This window comes from Ips typographus, linkage group LG14 (assembly GCF_016097725.1).
Source record: "Ips typographus isolate SLU linkage group LG14, UJ_Ityp_2.0, whole genome shotgun sequence".
Classification (NCBI taxonomy): domain Eukaryota; kingdom Metazoa; phylum Arthropoda; class Insecta; order Coleoptera; family Curculionidae; genus Ips; species Ips typographus.
This window is the reverse complement of record NC_138435.1, coordinates 738,695-760,521: the sequence shown is the minus strand read 5'-3', so window position 1 is coordinate 760,521 and position 21,827 is coordinate 738,695. Positions and strand designations below refer to the sequence as shown.

Here is a 21,827-nt window from a genome sequence, read left to right as displayed (position 1 = left end):
CATCAGAGGAGTGTCCCCCCATCCGTATATACATGCACGCTCCCCTCTTTAGGTACCCAAAAGCAGACTCGCTTTCCGCTGATGGTTAAGAACCACTCAGTACCTTACGGATTGTATAACAAAAACGACTTTTTTAGTGTACTATTTGGTGTTTGCGCCACTTTCTAAGCATTTTGGATTTTCTGTGCAATTTTGTGGTCGTGAATTCGTAGCGGTGCCATCAGTTGAACGGTTCAGTGCCTTAATGGATTAGTTCTAGACGGTAAAGTGAGCAGTTGTCGAAAGGGAAATCGTCCTTCTCTCTCTCTCCCACGGTGGGTTTGTTTACTACTTTAATGATGGTCATCCTAGCCAATTTAATTAATATAGAACATTTCCAATGCATTTTTCTCTGTGATGATGTCATCCACCTTATATGTTTATTACACACGATTAGCTTAGTTACTAAGTATTTCTATGTATAGATGGAGGGTAAAATATCACATAGTGGTCTATTGGCGCGAAGTCCGGAGGGCCACGCGGCCCGTGGAATGCAAATTAAAGGGAACGAAGACGTGTGGGTGGAAATTCAAGCCAACACTTTCAGGAATTGGGTCAACGAGCATTTACCAAAAGATCTTAGAATTGCGGATTTATCCGAAGTAAATATAGAGCTGTCCACTGTGTATGAGTTTTTTGGTACTCATGTGGTTTTGTAGGATTTGTGCACCGGTGTCAGATTGTGCGCTTTAGTGGAGGCGTTGCAGAAAAAACCTATCAAACCAGCATGGAACAAACGACCCACCAATCAGCATCACTACCTTGAAAACGTCACAGCGGCCCTAAATGCCATCGAGCAAGATGGCGTCAAACTGGTCAATATCGGTGAGTGTCACACGCCACTGGAATATAGCTTCTACAAGCAAACCAGTGGTGTACCTCTCATCAACCTTGACGTTGATAACAAACGTACGTCATCTATAATGATATTCGTATATCGAATTGTGTGTTATATTAATAAAGATTTTCCGTCTCTAATAAGGCGTTTTTGAATTTGTAATCAGAACGTGGGATTGCAGCGGTTTTCCTATTTATATAATAGCTACATAATACTAAATAACATACGTTCTGACTGTACAATACTTAATTATATTGATTATTACACCGCAAACGGGTCATAAAAAGTTCAATGGCATTATATCAAAAAGTGGCGAGTATAGGTGCGGCCAATGTTGGTCAATTTCTCTTTTTTCATTCCGCGTACTACACAAAACTATCTGTAAAATACTAAATGATGAATAAAACAATAAACCATAACGCACGCTTCATATTAAGGGATAACTGTATGAGTTAACTTCCGGTTGTTAAAACAGGCCGTTATTAATAATTCTAGGTAATCTGGATATAGTAAACGGCAATTTAAAGTTAATCCTCGGATTGATTTGGTCCCTGATCGTCCGTTATCAAATTGGACGATCAAAATTCCCGCCCAGAAAACTGATGTTAGCCTGGTTGCAAGCGGTCCTGCCCGAATGTAAGGTGGGTAATCTAACTACAGACTGGAACTCTGGAGTGCTACTCTCGGCTCTGGTCGACTACTGTAAACCGGGATTATTCCCGCATTGGAAACGTTTAGGTAACACTCGATACTACATCTTTAGTTTGCCACATTTACTATACAAATCGATTTGACGCAGACAAGTCGAAGGGAATCGAAAACTGCACACGGGCTATGGATATCGCGCAGCACGATTTGGGAATTCCGGCCGTTTTAGAACCGGAATATTTGGCATCGCCGTGGCTCGACGAACTGTCCGGAATGACGTATCTGTCGTATTTTATGAAACCCGGCTCTCCCGGCTTTCACGCCACTCTACGTTGGGTGAATTCCAGATTAGAAAGACCCGTTCAGAATTTTACGGTATGTATTCGTTAGCACAGTATAAGAATCTAAAAAATGCAGTATAAACATTCTTAAATTAAAATCCTCATTATAGCAGTTTGAGAGTAGGTCACGTGCAATCACACAGCACTACTGATAAAGCAATCAAATGACCCAATCGTCAGACTAATTTCACAAGCTGTCTGTGTGGAGTTGCGTTCCGCTTAATCTTAATGTACTAAAAAAGGATAGATATAATCTGAAACGTCTAGGTGACATTGTTTTTTTTTTTGACGTTCTAACCTCAAATTTTTAAATTAATGACAGTTTGTATTGTTTGTTATAAGATGTTCTTTTAGTTTCTCTAAAATAGTGTTTAAATGTGTTTCTTTACAATAAAAATAAGATAAAGAACGTATCAGCTAGTTGCAAGCATTTTGCATTGTAAATTGAAGATAAAGTTTAAAAGGGTAATGCGGTAATGGTAAAAAAAATAAGGTAAACAACCAGAATAGTATAGTCAGAACAGTATGTCTCTAAAAACTGCATATTGGCTTTAATTTACTCAGTATTCCATCTATTTAAATAAGTTGTGGCAACATTGTAAAATGGTGGTACAGATTAAGGTTAGGTTAGAAAAAACACTTGATATTTGGAGGTGTTACTTACAGAGTGATTGGAACGACGGAAAGGTTCTGAGCGAAATGGTCCGGTCGTTAGGAGGATCGGCGGCTGCGCCAGAAAAATTAAGGAGCGATCCTGCGTATTGGGAACAAAACCAAAATCAGGCCGTCGAGGCGGGAAAACGCTTAGGTGAGAGAATTTTCCGGGAATTTTCTGGAGAGCAATGAAAGTCTGTTTTCTAGGCATCCAGCCAATTTTGTCTGCCAAAGACATGGCGGACAAAAACGTTGAACACTTGGGCGTGATGGCCTACGCCGCCCATTTCCAATGGGTGCCCGAACGGCCCCCGTTGCACGACATGATCAATGCTACGCTCAATTCGACTTCAGGAAGGGTTGGAGAGCCGGTAAGTTGTAGAAACCTTTAAATTTAGTTAAAAATTGCTAAAAACCATTGGCGTAACGCTTTTTACTTCTACTACTTATATACTGTACGCCAATGATTCTTTATCACTCTACTCAAGGCAAGATATAGAAAAAAAATAAATTACTGGTGCACCTATTGTTTTAACTAATTAACATTCAATGTTCGTACTTCCTTCAGGATCATTGAATTTATTTCAGACCTATTACCAAGTGAACTTGCTCGATTCCGAACTGTCCTACTCTAAAGTGTCGGTGGAAATTCGCGGTCCTGACAATAAAACTTACCTGGACAAACGACTTAACAATAATGGCAGAGGCAGCTTTGTTCCGTCCAAAATTGGCATGCACGAACTGGTAGTGAAGTACGAAGGTCACGAAGTACTTGCAGGTGATGTACATTTTGGGTTTTGGAAACTCTGTTTTGAACTGGTTTGTGCAGGACACTATTTTCGAGTTTTACCGCCCCTGGTGGAAGTGGCGCCCCCTGGAATGGCGCCCTGCGCTCTTGGTTCTCTAGTCCAAGTTTTGGTTAACGCCACAGGAGCCCCTAAACAGGAGGACATACTAGTAACTGCGTACAGTCCCACAGGACGTCCCTTAAACTGTCCTTTAACCACTGTGGACGGGACAAACAGTGCCACATTCAAACCGGACGAACCTGGCGAATGGCGCATCGAGATTACGTATCAGGGCAAGCAAATTCAGGTTAGTTTTTTTGACGTCTAGTGTTGTGGTGTTTGTGTTACGTACATATACAGGGTGGTCCTTTTACTTGTTGCGTTTTCGACCCCAACGGGGTCAAAGTGTCCGGGTTGGAAGGGGCCTTGCCTCTGATACCGCACAGTATCGATTTGGACTGTAGGAAAGTGGGGGTGCCTGGAGAAGTTTTCGCTGACATTGTACACGACAAAAAGTCAATTCATTGTCACGTGGAGAAGGTGGACAGTCAAGGATTCCACTATCGGGTGCATTTTACTCCTAAAGATGCAGGCAAACACAGGGTGAGTAACAACAGACTTGTCCTGTGTGTTTTGAAAACCCGAACAAAAAACTGTGTATGTATATAAGAATATACAAGATTTAAAACAAACAAAAACCAGCTTATTAATCAAAAAATCACACAGTCTGTTTATTATTATAATTTTAAATTAACAATTATTAGCTCCTTTTTGATTCTCTTGGCAACTATGATGATACAAATGAGGGTTAGTGTATGTGTATCCTTCTCTATCAAACGTCATTAAAACAGTATAGCACAGCTCTAGTCCTAAAAGTAACTCTTCATTTACAAAAGTCAACCTAACCACAATTGAGACGTCAATCATGTCAACAAACACATTACTACCCGCGCGAACTGAACTAACCAATTTAAAAATATCATTTATTTTTGGTTTCTTAACTTGTTTTCAAGGTTTATGTATACTTTAACGGTTACGACGTGAGAGGTTCCCCGTTTATGATGAGAGTGGGCACTCAGAGACGTTCCAAGTCATCCAACACCAGCCCCAACAACACGTACAGGCAAAGCCCCACAAATCGTTATGCTAGTCCAAGTCCCACCTTTAAAAACACCATCTACAACAGTTACAGGCAGAACCCCAGTCCCCTTTTGGGTAAGTTTCTTGACAAAACTTTCGTGTGATTGTTATCGTGTTGGTGCATAGAGGAAACTCACAAGTACGCTCAAGACTACCATAGCAAGTCAGTGGCGGAGAAAAGCCGTATTGTGACCAGCTCGCCCAGTTTTGAACGGAATGGTAGTCCGAATTACGCTCAGAGAACTGCTGACCGGGACAGTCCTGATTTTATTAGCAGTAAAAGGTAATTGTGTGGTATGGAAAGTTGTGATGGTACGGAAAGTTTTGTTCAGATTAAACGAGCGACGCTACGACACTTCTAGTCCGAGTTTTGCTAAGAAAACTAGCGAATCCGCTTACAATACCAGCAAAATGTCCTCGATGCGCATCTCTGGCAGTCCCAATTTGGTGGAACGATCCAGTCCGGACGTCGGGCATTCTACACGGTATATCGATAAACGTTACAACGACTCTAGAAGTTTTTACACCGAAGGTTTGCGTTATATAACTCTTACAGTTAAAGTTATCTGTAAATATTGCAAATAGGTGTGGACACTAGTCCTATCATTAAAGTATCGTCCGATCACGTGAGACGGGACTCTTGGGATGCAATAAATAAGACAAAAAACGTGTTTTCTGAGAGAAGCTTAGAGTCTCTAGCTAATTTGACAGAGTCCCAACTGGACACGGATGTACGACGACAGAAAACTGAGGAACACAACAGGTACAATCATTAATCGAACTTAACAGTGTTGCCAATTTTTCGTAACTGTTTAGGTTTTTGAGAAATGAACAAAAATACACAGATCACTATTCAGAGAGATACACAAACAACGTGGAATCTTATTACGGTCAAAGTCAATCCCCTATTAAATTATTTACGAAATCAGGAGCTTCCGCCATTCGGGTCCAACCAGTGCCAGACGGAGTACTGGGACAACCTGTCGAGTTCGAAAGTATGTTTTTGACAATTTTAACGTCACAATGACGTAATTTGACAGTTGTATGTTAAATTACGTCATCGTGACGTCTGTGAAACGTCAAAATGGTTTATTTTACATTATCCTGATAACAAACAGTCGATGGAAGCGGTGCCGGTTCCGGCGATCTGGAAATCCTAGTGGAGGGCGGTCGTGTCACTTCCAGCGTCCGCAGTTTGGGCGGGCAACGTTTCAAAGCTGCGTTTACACCCCATCAAGCGTTGCCACATCGTGTCGATATAAAGTTTAACGGAGAAACGGTGCCAGGTAAGTAGAGGGATTGATTCGGTGGTGGTTTTAACGTTGTCGTTTTCGTGGGTGCGCTGTTTTTGTTTTTATATTCAAAGAATTAAGCAGGCTTTGAAATTTTAATACGAAATTCTTGCAACGTTGCCAAGTTTATTTGAAATTTTTTGTTACTCAATTGTCAGTGCAATGTTGCCAAATAGTCCATTTGTGATTTTTTTGACCGAAACACAGCAACTGTCACGTTAAAACAACAAAGGTAAGTACCTCTATTTTACCACTTAAAACACACCCACGAAAGTGTAATAAGGACATTTTAGAACAATACAGACGTTGCCAAGTTTTAATTTAAATAATATTGGAAATTTTTAAAAATTTTGCATAATTTCCCTTTCATTCACATGCCTGTGGTGGCATCACGAAATCAGTGAAACGGCAATACCGTGTAATAACAGACAAAATGCACTTATTATATACACGACATTACCTTGAAACGGATTAATTACTTTTATAATATATTTGTTTGGTAAAAACCACGCACAACCAAAGCAAACTAGTGAAAATCATCGAGGTAAATTGGTTGGATTGTACACTTAATATGTACCAGTATTGGTTAAGCGGTGCAACTAATCTTGTCTCGATGGTTGTGGTTCAAGAATGCTGGGTCGATTGCCCCCACCATTTTCCTTCGACCCACCTGAGTAGCGCCTGCAATGGTACCGTCAACTGTGGTACCGCTTGCTTTGTGGTCGGTTCGATCGGGTCGTTCGTACTTAAAAAAAAAAAATCGCGACAATTTACTGTTTTTTTTTTAAACCTTGTGCGGAAAACAGTGATTTTTGTCCCGTTTCGGTGCCCTATCAAGGTACTGCTTAGTGGTTTGATAGTGTGCCAGGTAATGATTTGGTTTGGAGTTGTTTTTCTGGTGCCGTTAAGAGTTTGGAATACCGTACGGACAGCGATTTTCTCTTTTAATCTAGAATATACAAACAGTGTGCGCTGCTACTTAAAGTAGGTAGGATGTGGAGGCTTGAAACAATATGGTAAATACTCTGACCCACCCAAATCACATATTGTTTTCAACCGAACAAAGAGGAAGTTATTTTTTGTTTCTTATTTGTCAAAAATCCCTCTGCTAGAAAGGTCATAGAAACTTTAGAGAACTGTCATATTCGAATAAACTCAGCTTAGGAAAAGGTCACCAACATTTAAATTACGCAACTTTCTGCGGCATTATCAAGGACTTTTGTCCCACCCACGGTGTAAATCCAACTCTTGACGTCACAAAAACAATCGAATCACCGAATCAAATTCGAATTAAAGGCAGCCCCTGGCACGTCAACATAATGACAAACACCGGGTCCGGCGTCTCAGTGATGGGCGAGTCCACTCGGCTGGTGCCAGCCAACGCTTCGGCAATTTTCGAGATAATCACCAGCACCAACATTGCCCCCGACGACCTCGTCGTGCACGTGATTGCACCGAGCAAACGCACCGTACCCGCACGAGTGCTGCCCGGCAACCGGACCGGTTAGTAGTTGACAGAAATGTCAAATTGTGTGTGCGATTCACTGACACACGCTTCAGGTGTCCAAAGTGTGGAGTTTGTTCCGACGGAAGTCGGCACTCACATCGTGGAAGTGACCGTAAATGGAGAGAAACTACCCTCTGGGCCTTTGGTGGCCAAAGTGTACGATGCCGGACTGATCCAGGTGGCTGATGTTAGCGGTGGGGTTGTTGGACAACCTGTACAATTTCGAGGTACGTATAGTTGTTCTTTTGCCAATCACAGGAAGTTATTATTTGACAGTTTGACATTGACAATACACACTAATGCCATAACAAATCGTTATTACACGGTTGTATGAATTTCGTGTTAGAACTGAAAGCTGTATTGTTGTATAATTGCTGACAGGAAAGTGTTAATTCTCTTTCACGCCCATTTACAGCTTGAAGTTAGGTACTTGAATCAACAACATGAAATTAAAAGAAAAAAAGCATTCCTAGTTAAAGTACTTTCTCTTTTAATGGCGTTTATTCATGATGACTTGTAATTAAAGCTCTCCATACATAGTGTTGTTTTGCTGATAATTAATTATGATCTTTACAATTTCACTGGCAAAAATGCGGATTTTAAGTAAACTCAACCAAATGTCTATATCATCGCATTGTTAAAACGGTTTCTGAGACTATTAGCGCATTCATCTACCGTAATATTCGGTTCAAGGTGTTTAGTAGCGCATTTTACATCCTTTGCAACAGTTCAGTTTGATTTTCTAAGGTACAAATACTCAAGTCTTCCTGTGATTTCCAGTCTTTACATTATTTTTTTTTAATTGAAATGGATTTAACAATCTTTTTTTTAGTGGACGCCAGTCAAGCTGGAGAAGGTCAACTGGAAATCTCGATCAACGAAGGAGAAGTCCCCAATCACGTCCAAGTGGTAGGTGGAGGACGATGTCTAGTTTCGTTCACTCCCGACCAAGCCAAACCCCATTTGATCGACATCAAATTCAACGGTGAAACGGTGCACGGTTGCCCGTTCGTGTGCGCCGTTGCCGATACCAGTCGTGTCACGCTCAGCCTGTCCCATTTGGAGCTGGTTCCCGTCAATCAGCCGAGTTCGTTTCATATGGGCGTGGCCGGGGGTGGGGCGGCCGAATTGGCGGTGGCTGTGCGCGGCCCCATTGGGGAGCTGCCCGTCAAAGTGACAGGAGATATTCATTCGGGTTTCACCGCCGAATTCACGCCCATACAAGTGGGCGCGCATCAAATCAGCGTGGACTATAATGGCAGGCCTGTCCAAGGGACGCCCTTTATTGCAAAAGCTTTCGATTCTAATAAGGTTGGTTATGTTAGTTTTTTTTTAAACTTACTGTATACAAGGCAAATTATTGGATAAAATGGAATTAAAAAAAAAAAAAATAGGTGACAGTGGGTACGGTAGCCCGCGGCACTGTAGGTAGACCTGTCACGTTTTCGGTGGATGCGAGTGAAGCTGGGGAGGGTAACCTGGAGATCACCATCTCGGCCAGGGGCTTAAACATTCCCACGCAGGTCCATCCGCAGGGCAATGCCCGGTTCGCGGTCAGTTTCGTACCGGCCGAAGCCTGCGATCACGTGGTCAATGTTGCCTTCAATAAACGTCCGGTTAGTTTCGACCAACCAATCAGAGACCTTGTTGATATACAGGGTGGTCCAGTTTTAAGTGTCAATAATTCACCATTTGACAGCTAATCAAAAAATAAGTTGACTTGCATATTGTGTCATTTTTCTGAAAAACGTTTCCAAAGGAAGATACAGTCCTCCAAATTTCCATTTAAAAAATCGTTTTATAGTTTAAAACTGAACATTCAAGACTTGTGAAAGTCCAAATTTGTACTGAATAGTCTAAAAACTTGCTTTTTACTATTAGGAATGGTCTTATGTTCACTTTCTCATCATCCTGGTTGAGTGTTTGAAACTGGCATTCAAAAACTAAAAAAAGTCCGGAAATCAAGACAAAGATTGTATTGGGCATGAGACTCATTTTTTACTACTAAAAATAGTATAAAAGTTGACTTTTAATGCTAGAGCTGACTTTACTAGGACTAAAGTACATTTTCAAGACTTTAATTGATGTACAACTGAATTTTCTGGACTGGACAACTGGTCTAGAAGTAAATTAAATTTTTGGACTATTTTATTTCTAAAAATTAGTTCTCAAGACTATTATTGTAGCATTTGGTACCAAAATTTTTTACTTTTATTACTGAAGAAACTTGACTTTTGGAAATAGTCTTAAACTCGATTTTTCAGTCTTAAAAAGCACTAAAATCAGTCAATTTATTGCACCTATGAGTGTAGAAGTCAATTTAATAGTAAAGAAGCTTGAAATAACATTTTCAAGACTATGGTCAGTGGACACACTGGCTTTTAGGCCTGATAAGTCAAAACTTTGTAAAGATAGTCTTGAAACTCGATTTGAGGCACTGAAAACAGTCTAGTTTATTAAGAAATACTCGAATTTTTAGCACTGAGGTGTCTAGAAGTCGATTTAATAGTGACAAAGCTTGGAATGCCATTTTAAGTCTATGAAGAATGTAAAAATTGTTTTTTAAGTTTGCTATGTCAATAACTTGGTGAAGATAGTCTTGAAACTCGATTTTCCAAGCTGAAAGCAGTTTTGAAGCACTAAAAATAGTCCAGAAGTCGAAGAAAATGAAAAGCAAAGTAAAAAGCACGAAAAGTTCGTTTTCAAGACAATTTTCATGAATCTAATGTCAATGTCCTGCCTCTAAGACTATTTTCAAGACTAAAATATTGAAATTTGTCTTCAAATGATGAAAACTTACTTCAAATGCAAATTTTAAGCTTCTGATGTCACTTTTCATTAGTTCAGTCACATTTCGGGGTTCAAGTCAATTTTTAAGGTTTAAATGTATGAATTTGTAGTAACAAGTTCTTGAAAAAGTAGTTTTTATGTCTACAAGTCAATTTTTAGTATTAAAGACTCTAGATTTGCATGAAAACTGGTTACAAACACAATTTTTAAGCTTCTGAAATTTTTATCTTTTCTAATTCAATTTTTAAAAGTCTTTTAGTTTGTCTGGAAACTATGAAAACTCGCTACAATAATATTTTTTAAACTTCCGTTTCCAATTTTTAAGTTGGGTTAGGTTAGTTTTGGATCTTTGACCGTAATAACGTGTAATAAAGTGCTTGTTCCAAATTTGATCAGTATTGCTCCAACGGTCTGACAGTTATGACAAAAAAAACTACTTTTTAAACAGAAATTTGAAGGACTGTATTTTCCTTAAGAAGCACTTTTCAGGAAAATGACATAATGAATGTCAACTTATTTTTTAATTGGCTATGGATTGGTGAATTATTGACATTTAAAACTGGACCACCCTGTATAGTTATTGTCTCAAACATTATAATGTGTTAGGTCGTGGGTTGTCCGTTGATTGTTTCGGTGGGCGGATCTGGGGCAGGTCCCAGTGTCACTTTACCAGGTCCAGGGCCGGTTCACAGACCCAGCACGTTGCTGGTGAACCATCCAGGACGGCTCGAAGACATCGAAGTGAATGTCGAGGGTGAGACTACCAAATTGTTTCGGTTTGCTTGGGTTTTGAGTGCATGACGCTTTAGAGCTTGATTGAAAAGTAGCGGGGGTTGTTTTTTTGGTTTTTTCAGGGCGCAATGTGTTATTGTAAGTGTTACCTTGTAACTGAACGCAAAATAAAATCTCTCTTGATATTTTCATACTGTTATTATTTGTTTCACCGGTTTGTTATTTCCCTCTTTATTGCACTTTCCTATTTTTCATTTTCAGGACACCGGCGATATGTATATTAGATAATATCCTTCCTTTTTCCATCTGTCTTTAACTTTTTTTTTGTCACTAACCTTTCCATGACACTAATAACAATTTCTGTTCGAGAATGTTTGTTTCATTCTTTATTACCAAAATAGCTAACTTGATTTGTTTGACACCATGACAACATGATCAGAAGATTATAAAATTGTATAGCACAATACGAAAAGTGTTAGACACACCAGATACAAAAAGACATATAATCTACACACATCAAGTAAACTTCTTTTTTTAATTAAATATGTAGTAACTCTGTAGTTGTTTTGGTAATTAATTCTGTTCCAATACATATACAGGTGCGGTAAATCCAAAACCGTAGGAAAACCACGTAACTGACAGAGAAACGTACATTATCGCATGCGCGGGACTAAGACAGAAAACGAAAAAAATATCAAGTAGGCCATATTTTCAGCGCGCTGTTGCCAAACGCCAAGTTATTTTGTCGACGGTATTTGAGTGATCTTGGCGTTTGGCAACAGCGCGCTGAAAATATGGCCTACTTGATATTTGTTTCGTTTTCTGTCTCAGTCCCGCGCATGCAATAATGTACGTTTCTCTGTCCGTTACGTGGTTTTTCTATGGTCGCTTTTGGATTTTCCACACCTGTAGAGTGTTCTCATAGAAACAAGCTACGTAAAAATAAAATTTGAATTAAAAAACTTGAAATACTTCCTTCAGCATCACCACTACATGCATGCACTTGTCCTTGTGTGTTTTAAGTCATTTTCATCCTACCCACTTATCGTGAAACACTATCAGTAAATGCAACAGGCGTTTCAGTAACACTTTCAATAAACACATTGCGTATTTTAGTTAAAATGATGCACTAACACGAGCAATCTAGTGTATTAATCATTGTTAAAGCAGAATGTTTTCCAGTATACCTAGAAGCAATATTTATTTGAACAAAGCAATAGTGACGTCATCTTATTGCTGTTTCTAGTACACTGTTTTGATAGTAACAATCTGTTAATTCACTGTTACTCAGTTAAAGACCGGTACTTTCACTTCCGGATAAAATTATTCTGAAGTGAAAGTATCCCGGCCCTTGGGCAAATAATTATAGTCGAGAGTGAGTAAAACGAACATTCTCGAATACACCAAATGCTTTACTTAAACAGCGTAAATAACCTTAGTCTTTGTAAAATCCTGCTTTCCCTCCTGTCCTGTAACCTCAAAAATTGAAATATCGCCTCGGTGACTCCCAGGTCCTGGAGGACAAGCAGTACCCACTCAAGTGCAGTCCCTGGGTAACGGACAGTACCAAGCCGAGTTCGTGCCTCGAGTAGTGGGGGAACACCGTATCAATGTAGCAGTTTGCGGGGTACCCACTGTGGGCAGTCCTTATGCAGCTAAAGTGTACGACGTGCAAGCTATTAAGGTCAAGGAGGCTGCCACTGGAGTCGTGGGGAAACCTGTCACTTTCTTAGGTTGGTCTTGACGTCACCTTGACCGATTTACAGTAATAGTAGGGGAATTTTAGTGGAAACTAGCCAAGCCGGTCCTGGAAATCTAGAAGTGACAGTTAACGGTGGTTTGGTGCCCACGTCGGCCCAAGCTCAAGGTCCTCACACCTACGCTATTTCGTTCACGCCCAGAGATCCGACGGTGCATTCCGTTGATTTGCGTTTTAATGGACAGGACGTACCTGGTAGTCCTTTCAAGTGTGTGGTAGTGTCCGCGGCTCGAATTCTAGCGCCGGAAGCCTTGGACAAAGTGTCAGTAGGACGGCCTTGTACTTTTGCAGTTGAAAGCCCTACACCACCCATTGTTGAAGTTCTAGGACCTGCCAGAAGGTCTCTACCCACTCAAGTTAGTCCCTTCCCTTGTGTCTTTTAATTTAAATTTTAACCGGGAAAACACTCAGGTTAACCCTCAGTTGGGTACTAGCGGAAAATTCGACGTTTCGTTCACCCCACTAGACGTGGGAGATCACAGCGTTGAAGTGCGTTTGCCTAGTGGCCATATCGAGGGCAGTCCCTTTCTGGTCAAAGCCTACGATGCCAGCAGGGTCACTGTTACCGATATCATGGATGGAGTGGTGGGGAAACCAGTCTCCTTCAGTATTAACGCCTCGCAAGCTGGTGCAGGCAACTTGGAGATTATTGTGGCAGTGGGAGGTCGAAACGTGCCCAATTTCGTGCAGAGCGAGGGGAATGCTCGTTTTAAAGTCAATTTCAAGCCCACCGAGGCGGCCACGCACACCCTTAGCGTCCGGTAAAGTTGATGATTTACCATTAAAAGTTTATGTAAAAATTCGGTTTGTAGATTTAACGGACAACCGGTGCCTGGTTCTCCATTTAGTTGCAAGGTCAGTCCAGGCAATATACAGCCCAGGGTGCCCGTGTCCGGTAGTGGAATCGAGTTGGCTGCGGTTAATGTACCAGCTGAGATTAAGATAGAGGGTGTTACTGGTTTGTGCTGAAATGTCAACTGGTTACTTTGTACTGTAATTTTCTTGACAGGTGGCGAACCCCAAGTGATAGTGACAGCGCCTACGGGAAAAATCATTCCTGTTAAACTATCGGTGATTGGTGACGTTTACACCGCCCATTTCGTACCGGAAATGGTCGGTCGACACTCAGTGGCCATTCTGATCAACGATCAACACGTGATTGGTTCCCCGTTCAGTTGCAACGTTTACGATGTGAACAAGGTGATCGTCACTGGACTTCCGGGCAAAAAATCCGATGTAAATCTTTCTTTAAGGTATGATTTTATTTGGCGTAATTATTAGGTAATAACAGTCATTGTAAAGGGAATTGGGTCCTGCCGAAGTGGGTAAACCTGTTACGTTCAGCGTGGACGCCGCCCAAGCCGGAGAAGGTACTCTAGAGCTGGTGGTATCCACTCAACACACCACCATCAAGGCGGAAGTGGTGGCGTGTGCTCGGGGGTTGTATGACGTTACGTTTGTCCCATTAACCGCCGAAGATCACTTTGTTAATATAACTTTTAATGATATTTCGGTAGTGGGCAGTCCTTTCCATTGTTCTGTAGTAAGTAACAATTGGTGGGGAGAGTACAGTTTTGCTTCAATTGTCTTTACTTTGAAGATTGAAGCTACGCAGTATCTACAAATTGGCTCGTCCTGTTACATGGATTTACCTTCTGACAATCACCGGTTGGAAATTAAAGATCCGAATAACCACAACGTCAAGTACGTGGTTAAGGATTATAAGGCTCAGTTCGTGTTAACTCAAACTGGAACATACAGAGTACACTCGTATAAAGGACATGAGTAAGTTTTTTACACTAATTAACAGTTTATTGATAATTTAACTTTACAGATTGTATTCGACTAGGACAATACACGTTTTTGACACGACTAAAATTGATATAGTCAACGTACCAGAGGCCACTTGTCATCGACCGGCCGTCGTATCCATCAACATGGCCAAGGTGGGGCCCGGCCAGTTGACAGCCGCGGTGCGGGTGGCTAATCGTGACGTAGCACACAGTGTGCGACAAAGTCCCACCAATCCGAACATGTGGGAGGTGGTGTTCCACCCTTTGATCGCCGCCCCGCATCGCGTCACTTTGTTTTACAATAACGTACCCAAATTGGGGGTGTTGGAAGTGGCCGTTAAGAGTCCTGGAAGTGAACCTTGGGCCGGAGGCGCAGGTACGCAATTTTTATAGTTCTGTAATTTGTGATTGGTCAAAACAAAGCAGAGAAGCCTCTAAATGATATTAAGAACCTCCGCGTTTAGGCAGAAAGCGCACTTGTTGAAACACCGGCAGATTCATAAAAGAATCGGCCGGGATTGATAGGTTTACTCTGAAGCACCCAGTTTGATATTGAATTATAGCAATTTCACGGTAGTGCGCTATTAAGGGTCTTCACTGAGACAACCTAAAAACTAAAACACAGTAGGTTCAATAACTACTGGGTTTTAGCTAAATGCTGTACACTTTAGCATAAGGCCCAGTTGTACATGCAGTTCAAGCTTTGATTAGGAATGTGGGTTAAACAAATTAACTGACAATCAGGCGTTTATAAAGATTGTAGGACAGTTAGAAGCCCCCTACATTTCTTACCTGCATAATTACTACTTTGTACCAAAACCTTCCAGACCCTTGCCTCAATCGGGCCATCACTGTTTTCTTGTAACCTTAACCTACACACTAAACTCACATACACTTTAAATTCCATTACATTACAACAAAATTAAAAATAATAAAACCAATAACAAGGTATAAATTAGGTTATGTTGTAATTAATATAAAACGTCTTCTAATGTCAGTCAGTTGATAGTAATGGGCTGTCAAATTATTGAGATAGTAATGGGCAAAGTGGCACTGACCTTCAAGTTTTGTTTGTTTTTTTTTAACTAAAACCTACCTAAACCAAGTCAAGTATTTATAAAGTATAGCAAAACAGTCATTTTAATGTGTTTTGTACAAAGATTCTGGGCTTAAGCCGCTACTATACCAGTAAGTAAATTATTAATTTTGAAAATAGTTCAATGCAAAACTTTATTATAATTTCAATAAATTGACTGACAATTTCGACTCTATGGAGAGCTTGTGGAAGTGGTAGAAGGGTTAAAAAGGTTAATTGCTTACCTTCATAAGGGCCAAGTGTGTTACCCCTTCCCTCAACCACAATAACTTCATTGGAACCATTACTGCTATGGTGTAACTTCAAGGCACACGGTAAACTCACAATACTCACAAATTTCCCTTAAAACACAACAAAATTATTAAAAACCACAAAAAAAGTATTAAAATTAATAACAAAACACCAATTAGGTTATGCTTGTAATTTATGAACGGTGTCAAATGTCAATTAGTCTGTGGTTAGTAATGGGCTGTCAAATTATTGATAGCAATGGGCAATTCAGAAAATTCTAAAATGACAGCATTAGAAGCAGAAAAAGAAGTTAGAAAACAGAAAACACTAACTCGTAATTCTATAATTCTATATTCGGATTCTATATGAAAACTTCTACCGGGATCCGTTCTTCCTTTTTTGATAAGTTTAAGAGCAACTGAAATACAGAAGAGGTTTAAAAATTACCAATTTTCGAAAACTCTGTACCCCGTAAAACCATCGAAAATGCAGCACCCTGTACATGTAGGCTTAAGTTCATAAGTCATTCAAGTACACACGTGACTTTGACAGATATCTGCAATGTCTCCTGTAGGGCATACCAATGACGTCAGCCTAGTGACGTTTGTTCTCGAGAAATCATTCAACGAATCTTGTTGCAGGACTGTATCAAGCAAAAGTGGGTAAAGTAACCTCTTTCCAAATCGACACATTGGGGCGATCCGCCCGTGAATTTGACGTGGTGGTGAGTGGTCCCACGGGCTCCGCCCTCCCAGTTCGTTGCTACCAAACGAAAGCGGGAAAACTTCAGGCGGAATTTACGGCCAGGGACGTGGGGGCGCACAAGGTGGAGGTGTTGCACCAGGCCAAACCAATCACTGGCAGTCCGTTTGTTTGTCAAGCTTGTGACCCGGACAGCGTCCGCATCGTGGACATTCCGACGTCTCAAGGAAACGTCGGTGAAAAAATTGTGTTTAACGGTAAGTTTAAAGCGATAATAAAACTGTTTTAGGCAGTTTTGTGGTTGTTGTAGTGTTAACCAAGAATGCTGGAGTTGCTGACCTGGAAGTTCAAGCCACCAACCCTATTGGACAAAGCTTGGCCGTTCAAGAAATGTCCTTAGGGGAGAGTTTGAGGCAAATCAGTTTTGTACCTACGTCAGCCGGATTATACCAAGTTGCAGTTACTTACGGTAAGTACGTTTACTTCATTAACTTTTTTAGTAGGATTTTGTGGTTTATAGGGGGTGCACCAGTTAAAGGCTCTCCACTAGCCCTAGGGGTGGGGCCTGTAGGGCCAACACCTCCTCCAAGGGCGGTGGGGAAAGGGTTAGAGCAAGCTGTGGTAGGTGAAAGGGCCGTTTTCACTGTAAGTAGCGTGGTGCAGCCCAGAGTTACCATAGAAGCTGCAGAGGGTAACATTGAGGCGCACATTCAAAGCCCCAAACCTGGAGAGTACACTGTCAGTTACGTACCGAAATGGGTTGGAACTTATGACGTCATTATTGGAATTGGTCCTCATGACGTAATACCAGCATTCAGTGTTTTTAACTTGATAACAATAATTGATTTCAGTTGCCTGGATCACCGTTCAGGCCAAACGTGATCGATCCAGATGGGGTGAGACTGATTGGAGGCTGGGACCAGTATTTAGACGAAGAGGGACGCATTTTCCTTCCTGCCAAATTAGCTTTTGACATTTCCAACGCGGGTCCCGGTAATCTGGATTGCCGGATCGCCGGTAGGAAAATTCCGGGAGAAAAAAGCGGCTCACGGATACGATTCGATCTGTCAAGTAATAATCAAACAAATTTGCTTTTTACAGTTAAACAGTGAATTTTTTAAGGCGAAGGACTGACAGCCGGCGAACATGAGTTTGAGGTGAAATTTGGAAGCTTTAGCTTGACCGACGCGCCCGTTAGCGCCGTGTCCACCGGTGATCAGGTGGTACTAACTGGAAAAGGATTGTCTGAAGCTAAATGTTGTGAACCAGCCATTTTTACCATTGATGGTTCCAAAGCAAGTCCAGGTAAACTGTTTACTTTACTTGTAAGTGTGTAAACAAACTCAAAAAATAAGTTCAAAGATACAATTTGTCATTATACCTAAAACTGACTACTTTGGGTGTATCAAGTATTTTGAGCCTTCCTAAAACAGTTTTAAACTGTCAGATGCTTCTAAAGACTATTGAGAGCTTTCTAAAAAGTGCCAGTCCTTCTATAAGCACTCTAAACCATCCAAGAATGGTTTTAAATTGTCAGAAGCATCTAGATGCTACTGAGAACTTTTAGACTTAGACTTTTAGACTGCCAGAAACCTTTAAAAACTATTGGCAACGCCCTAAAAGGTGCCAGAGGCCCCTACAAGGGTCTGGAACCTGGCATGAATGGTTTCACATTGCCAGAGGCCTCTAAATTGATACAAGAATGTCCAAAATAGTACCAGAGACATCTACAAGTGTCTTGAACCTTCTTAAAACGGTTTTAAACTGCCAAAAGCTTCTAGATACTATTGAGAACATCCTACAAAGTATCAGAAGCATATACAAGTGTCCTAAAGCAACCAATAATAGTTTTCAATTTGCCAGAAGCCTCTAAATACTATTGAGAACGTCCTATAAAATGCCAGAAGGCTCTACAAGTGGCTTGAACCTTCCTAGAACGGTTTTAAACTGCCTGAAGCTCCTAATTAGTATTGAAAACGTTCTGAAAAGTGCCAGAGGCTTCTGTAAGTGTCTTGAACCTTCTAAGAATGACTTTAGACTGCCAGAAACCTTTAAATACTATTGGGAACATCCTATAAAGTGCCAGAAGTGTCTTAAAGCTTCCTAGAACAGTTTAAAACTGTCTTAAACCTCTAATTAGGATTTTGGGAGCTTCTAGATAAATTAAAAAGTATTTTGTATGGCCAGAAGCTTCTACAAGTCATTTTTAGTTGCCACAAGCCTATAAAACTTTCTTAAGCTTGTCAAGACAAGCTTTTAAAGTGCCAGATGCCTCTAGAAGCCATTTCGTAAGGCCAGAAGCTTCTACAAGTCATTTTTAGTAGCCAGAAGCCTTTAAAACTTTCTTAAGCTTGTCAAGACAGTTTTTAAAGTGTCAGATTCCTCTGGAAGCCATTTTGTATGGCCAGAAGCTTCTACAACTCATTTTTAGTTGTCACAAGCCTATAAAAATTTCTTAAGCTTGTCAAGACAGTTTTTAAAGTGCCAGATGCCTCTAGAAGCCATTTTGTATGGCCAGAAGCTTCTACAATTCATTTTTAGTCGCCAGAAGCCTTTACGAATTATTTTTAATGTCCCAGATGCCTCTAGAAGCAATTTTGTATGCCCCGAAGCCTCTACAAGTCATTTTTAGTCGCCAGTAGCCTATAAAACTTTCTTAAGCTTGAGAGAACTTACTGAGAACGTCTTTAAAACTGGCAGATGCCTCTGTAACTGTACTAAAATGGTTTTAGTTTGCCAGAAGGCTTTAAATTCTACTGAAAACGTCCTAAAAAATGCCAGAGAGGCCTCTATAACTAAGTTTGCATTAAAGTTACCCTAATTTGGGGTATTTTTCCAGGAAATCCTGAGGTAACCTTATACGCGGCTGACAGTAACATTCCCGTACCCGTTATGATCAGTTTGGCGGGCGAAAAAATTTGGAGAGCTTCCTACACCCTTAACACCCCCGGGAACTACTTGTTGAGCGTTCTGTGGGCGGGCCGACCTGTCAAAGGTTGTCCGATCGTGGTGGAGGCGAAAGGGGGCGCCGACGCGTCCAAAGTACTCTGTTCCGGCGAGGGACTGCGTCAAGGCGTGGTGGGCCGGGAAATTCGGTCGTGGATCGACACGAGACGTGCCGGACCTGGTGAACTGACGGCTCACTGTACCGGACCGAGAAAAGTCGCTTATTGCGAGCTCTACGATCACGGCGATGCTACGTTTACCTTGAACGTAAAACCCCAAGAACCGGGACGCCACCAGCTCACCATCAAATACGCCGGACAGCACGTCCAGGGCTCACCGTTTATTTTGAAAGTGGCCGGAGCCCCAGACGCCAGTAAAGTAAGAGTTTGTAAGGTTTGCAATCTGGGCAAAAAATGACTTAATTACCATTTAGGTGCGAGTTTACGGTCCTGGAATCGAACACGGGGTGCTGGCAACGTTCCAATCAAGATTCATTTGCGACACAAGGGGAGCGGGGGCCGGACAATTGACGGTTAGAGTTAGGGGACCTAAAGGCGCTTTTCGTGTCGAAATGCAAAGGGAGAGTCAGAAAGATCGTACCATTTTATGCAAGGTAATTGTTGCCCCTCATGTCCTATAAAAAGACAAATTACCGTTTAAACTGTTATGTTTACAGTTCGATCCAACTGAACCGGGCGATTACAGGGTGGAAGTAAAATGGGCGGGGGAACTGGTGCCTGGATCACCTTTTCACGTTATGATCTTCGATACCCAGGAGGAGTTGCGGAGATACGTTGCTTCTTTGTAATTTATCTCTTAAAATGTACAAATTTTGTCACATTCAAGCTTCAAATAGTACTTTTACGATCATTTTGTGTCTTAGAAGTGACTCAAGAATACGCTGGTATGAGTAATAGTTTTCCAATTATTGTCGTTTTTTTAATTAAATTGTTTATTTAACATTACTTGCCTGAGTATTATCAAAATCCTTTATTTTTTATTTCCTTAAAAACGTGGTCGTAAAATCGAATTTAAATGCATGTGCTCATTAGATCAACAACGATTTCTCCAAAAGCCTGTGGCGACAATTTTTCTTCTGGTGGTGTTCGAGCAAAAGGCGCACGCTCAGAACCGGTCGCATTTCTGCCTCGTCCTTGTATGTGTGTCTCGGAAATTTCTAGGTCAAGAAACAAGGTCGGCAATTTCTCCTCGTGTTTGTCGAATCAACGCCTACCAAAGCCATTATAATAATAATGGGAACGTCTGTTTTTTCAGTTTTTCTATAATCCGTCCACCCTCTCAAATGTTTTATTACTTCTGCCACCAGAGGGTGGTAAATTGATGTCCTTTTCACTTGAAAACGTTCAGATTTTTTTTTAACAAAAAGTGTGCCAATTAGAAACGTAAATATTTAGAGTGCCGTTTAATAACTAACAGATGTTTAGACTTTAAATTATTGTATTGTCAGAGGGGGCCCCACGTGCTGCCCGACACCACTTGTCCTCCCCGATTTTATGGCCCCAATTAGAAAATCTCAAGTCAAAATAAGGTTGTAAAACTAGGGGCTGTAATAACATGTGTTTTTTAGGGTCGTGAATAAAAAGGGAAAAATGACAAAAACTGTTTTCAAGATCCTGAATTAATAATGAATACTAGCGCAACTGAATGAATTAAAACAATTAGTACACGCATATATGAGAAAATACGTAATGTCGCTTCAGTGGTTCCCTAGAGAATTTCATTTAATTTCAACATCACAATCATGAATAATAATCAGATTTTAGAGAGAATTTTTGTGTGGATTAAAAAAAATACGTTACAAAGAACCTTAATAAAGTAATGGTATTTATTACAAATTATTACAACATATTCAACAAATAAAATAATAACAAAATATTAAAAGAAGACACACCTAAGCATTTTTTGTGTAAATTAAATAAATTTGAGGAAACAAAATAAATACACTAGCTATATATAAATATGTACATGATTATATCACAAATAATCAAAAAAAAACTATAAATCAGCAATATTCCACCACTTTTGACGACAAATGTTTAAATCTAAAAGAAGAAGGCAAAATCACGATTTCTGACTCTATAAGTTGAGATCTATATTATTATTTAAAAAGTAACTATTACTATGATATTAGTAAACTAAAAATTGCGCAGAACTTGTTTTTTTTTTGTACTATTCGTATAGTTGGCGTACAAAAATCGAGAACAGATTTACTTTTAGGTAATTTTGCAAAAATTACAAACACTCTCTACTTAAATATTAAGTACACGCAAATTACCGCACTAGTAATGTAATTGTAGGGTTGTACAACTAGGACGAAATGGAAAATAAATAACTTACATACGAATAAATAGGACCGGTACTTAAATATATCGACACTTTTCAGTTTTATAATCAAGAATTTAATTCCATTAGTAGTAAAACGAAAAACGGGCGGAAAGTTTAAAAGAGACTTGACAACAATGTCGAACTTTGACAAGCAATGGCAAAATAAGTTGTCAATTGCAGTGTTG

The 21,827-nt window shown here is 40.4% G+C and overlaps 1 protein-coding gene and 1 long non-coding RNA gene across 6 annotated transcripts; one reads left to right on the top strand and one right to left on the bottom strand.

Annotated features, from left to right (window-relative positions):
* Nucleotides 1–73: 73 nt before the first annotated feature.
* Nucleotides 74–20,261, top strand: jbug (filamin-type immunoglobulin domains fbug). Of its 4 annotated transcripts, XM_081992858.1 has the most exons (37): nucleotides 93–314; nucleotides 465–641; nucleotides 699–864; nucleotides 1,373–1,615; nucleotides 1,677–1,900; nucleotides 2,533–2,674; nucleotides 2,728–2,891; nucleotides 3,109–3,298; nucleotides 3,350–3,615; nucleotides 3,669–3,911; nucleotides 4,322–4,523; nucleotides 4,575–4,731; nucleotides 4,781–4,980; nucleotides 5,034–5,211; nucleotides 5,265–5,443; nucleotides 5,567–5,734; nucleotides 7,037–7,243; nucleotides 7,301–7,474; nucleotides 8,080–8,558; nucleotides 8,642–8,863; nucleotides 10,644–10,791; nucleotides 12,281–12,502; nucleotides 12,556–12,884; nucleotides 12,940–13,289; nucleotides 13,341–13,486; nucleotides 13,538–13,781; nucleotides 13,831–14,071; nucleotides 14,129–14,313; nucleotides 14,363–14,697; nucleotides 16,290–16,607; nucleotides 16,661–16,819; nucleotides 16,871–17,151; nucleotides 17,202–17,421; nucleotides 17,473–17,655; nucleotides 19,190–19,674; nucleotides 19,730–19,909; nucleotides 19,973–20,261. In XM_081992858.1, the coding sequence occupies exons 2-37, from the start codon at nucleotides 465–467 to the stop codon at nucleotides 20,102–20,104; spliced, it is 8,139 nt and encodes a 2,712-aa protein (XP_081848984.1). In that variant the 5' UTR covers nucleotides 93–314; the 3' UTR covers nucleotides 20,105–20,261. The 4 variants fall into 4 exon arrangements, with proteins under 4 accessions (XP_081848987.1, XP_081848984.1, XP_081848986.1 ...); XM_081992861.1 differs by lacking the exons at nucleotides 12,281–12,502; nucleotides 12,556–12,884; nucleotides 12,940–13,289; ... (11 more) ...; nucleotides 19,730–19,909; nucleotides 19,973–20,261 and adding an exon at nucleotides 11,031–11,753 and having other exon boundaries at nucleotides 74–314; XM_081992860.1 differs by lacking the exons at nucleotides 93–314; nucleotides 465–641; nucleotides 699–864; ... (11 more) ...; nucleotides 5,265–5,443; nucleotides 5,567–5,734 and adding an exon at nucleotides 6,436–6,578.
* On the bottom strand, nucleotides 6,217–15,800 carry LOC145738002 (uncharacterized). Of its 2 annotated transcripts, none has more exons than XR_014180545.1 (2): nucleotides 15,642–15,800; nucleotides 6,217–6,485 (listed from the first exon to the last, which is right to left on the bottom strand). It is a non-coding gene; the product is annotated as an uncharacterized LOC145738002 (long non-coding RNA). The 2 variants fall into 2 exon arrangements; XR_014180546.1 differs by lacking the exon at nucleotides 15,642–15,800 and adding an exon at nucleotides 15,114–15,262.
* Nucleotides 20,262–21,827: the final 1,566 nt, after the last annotated feature.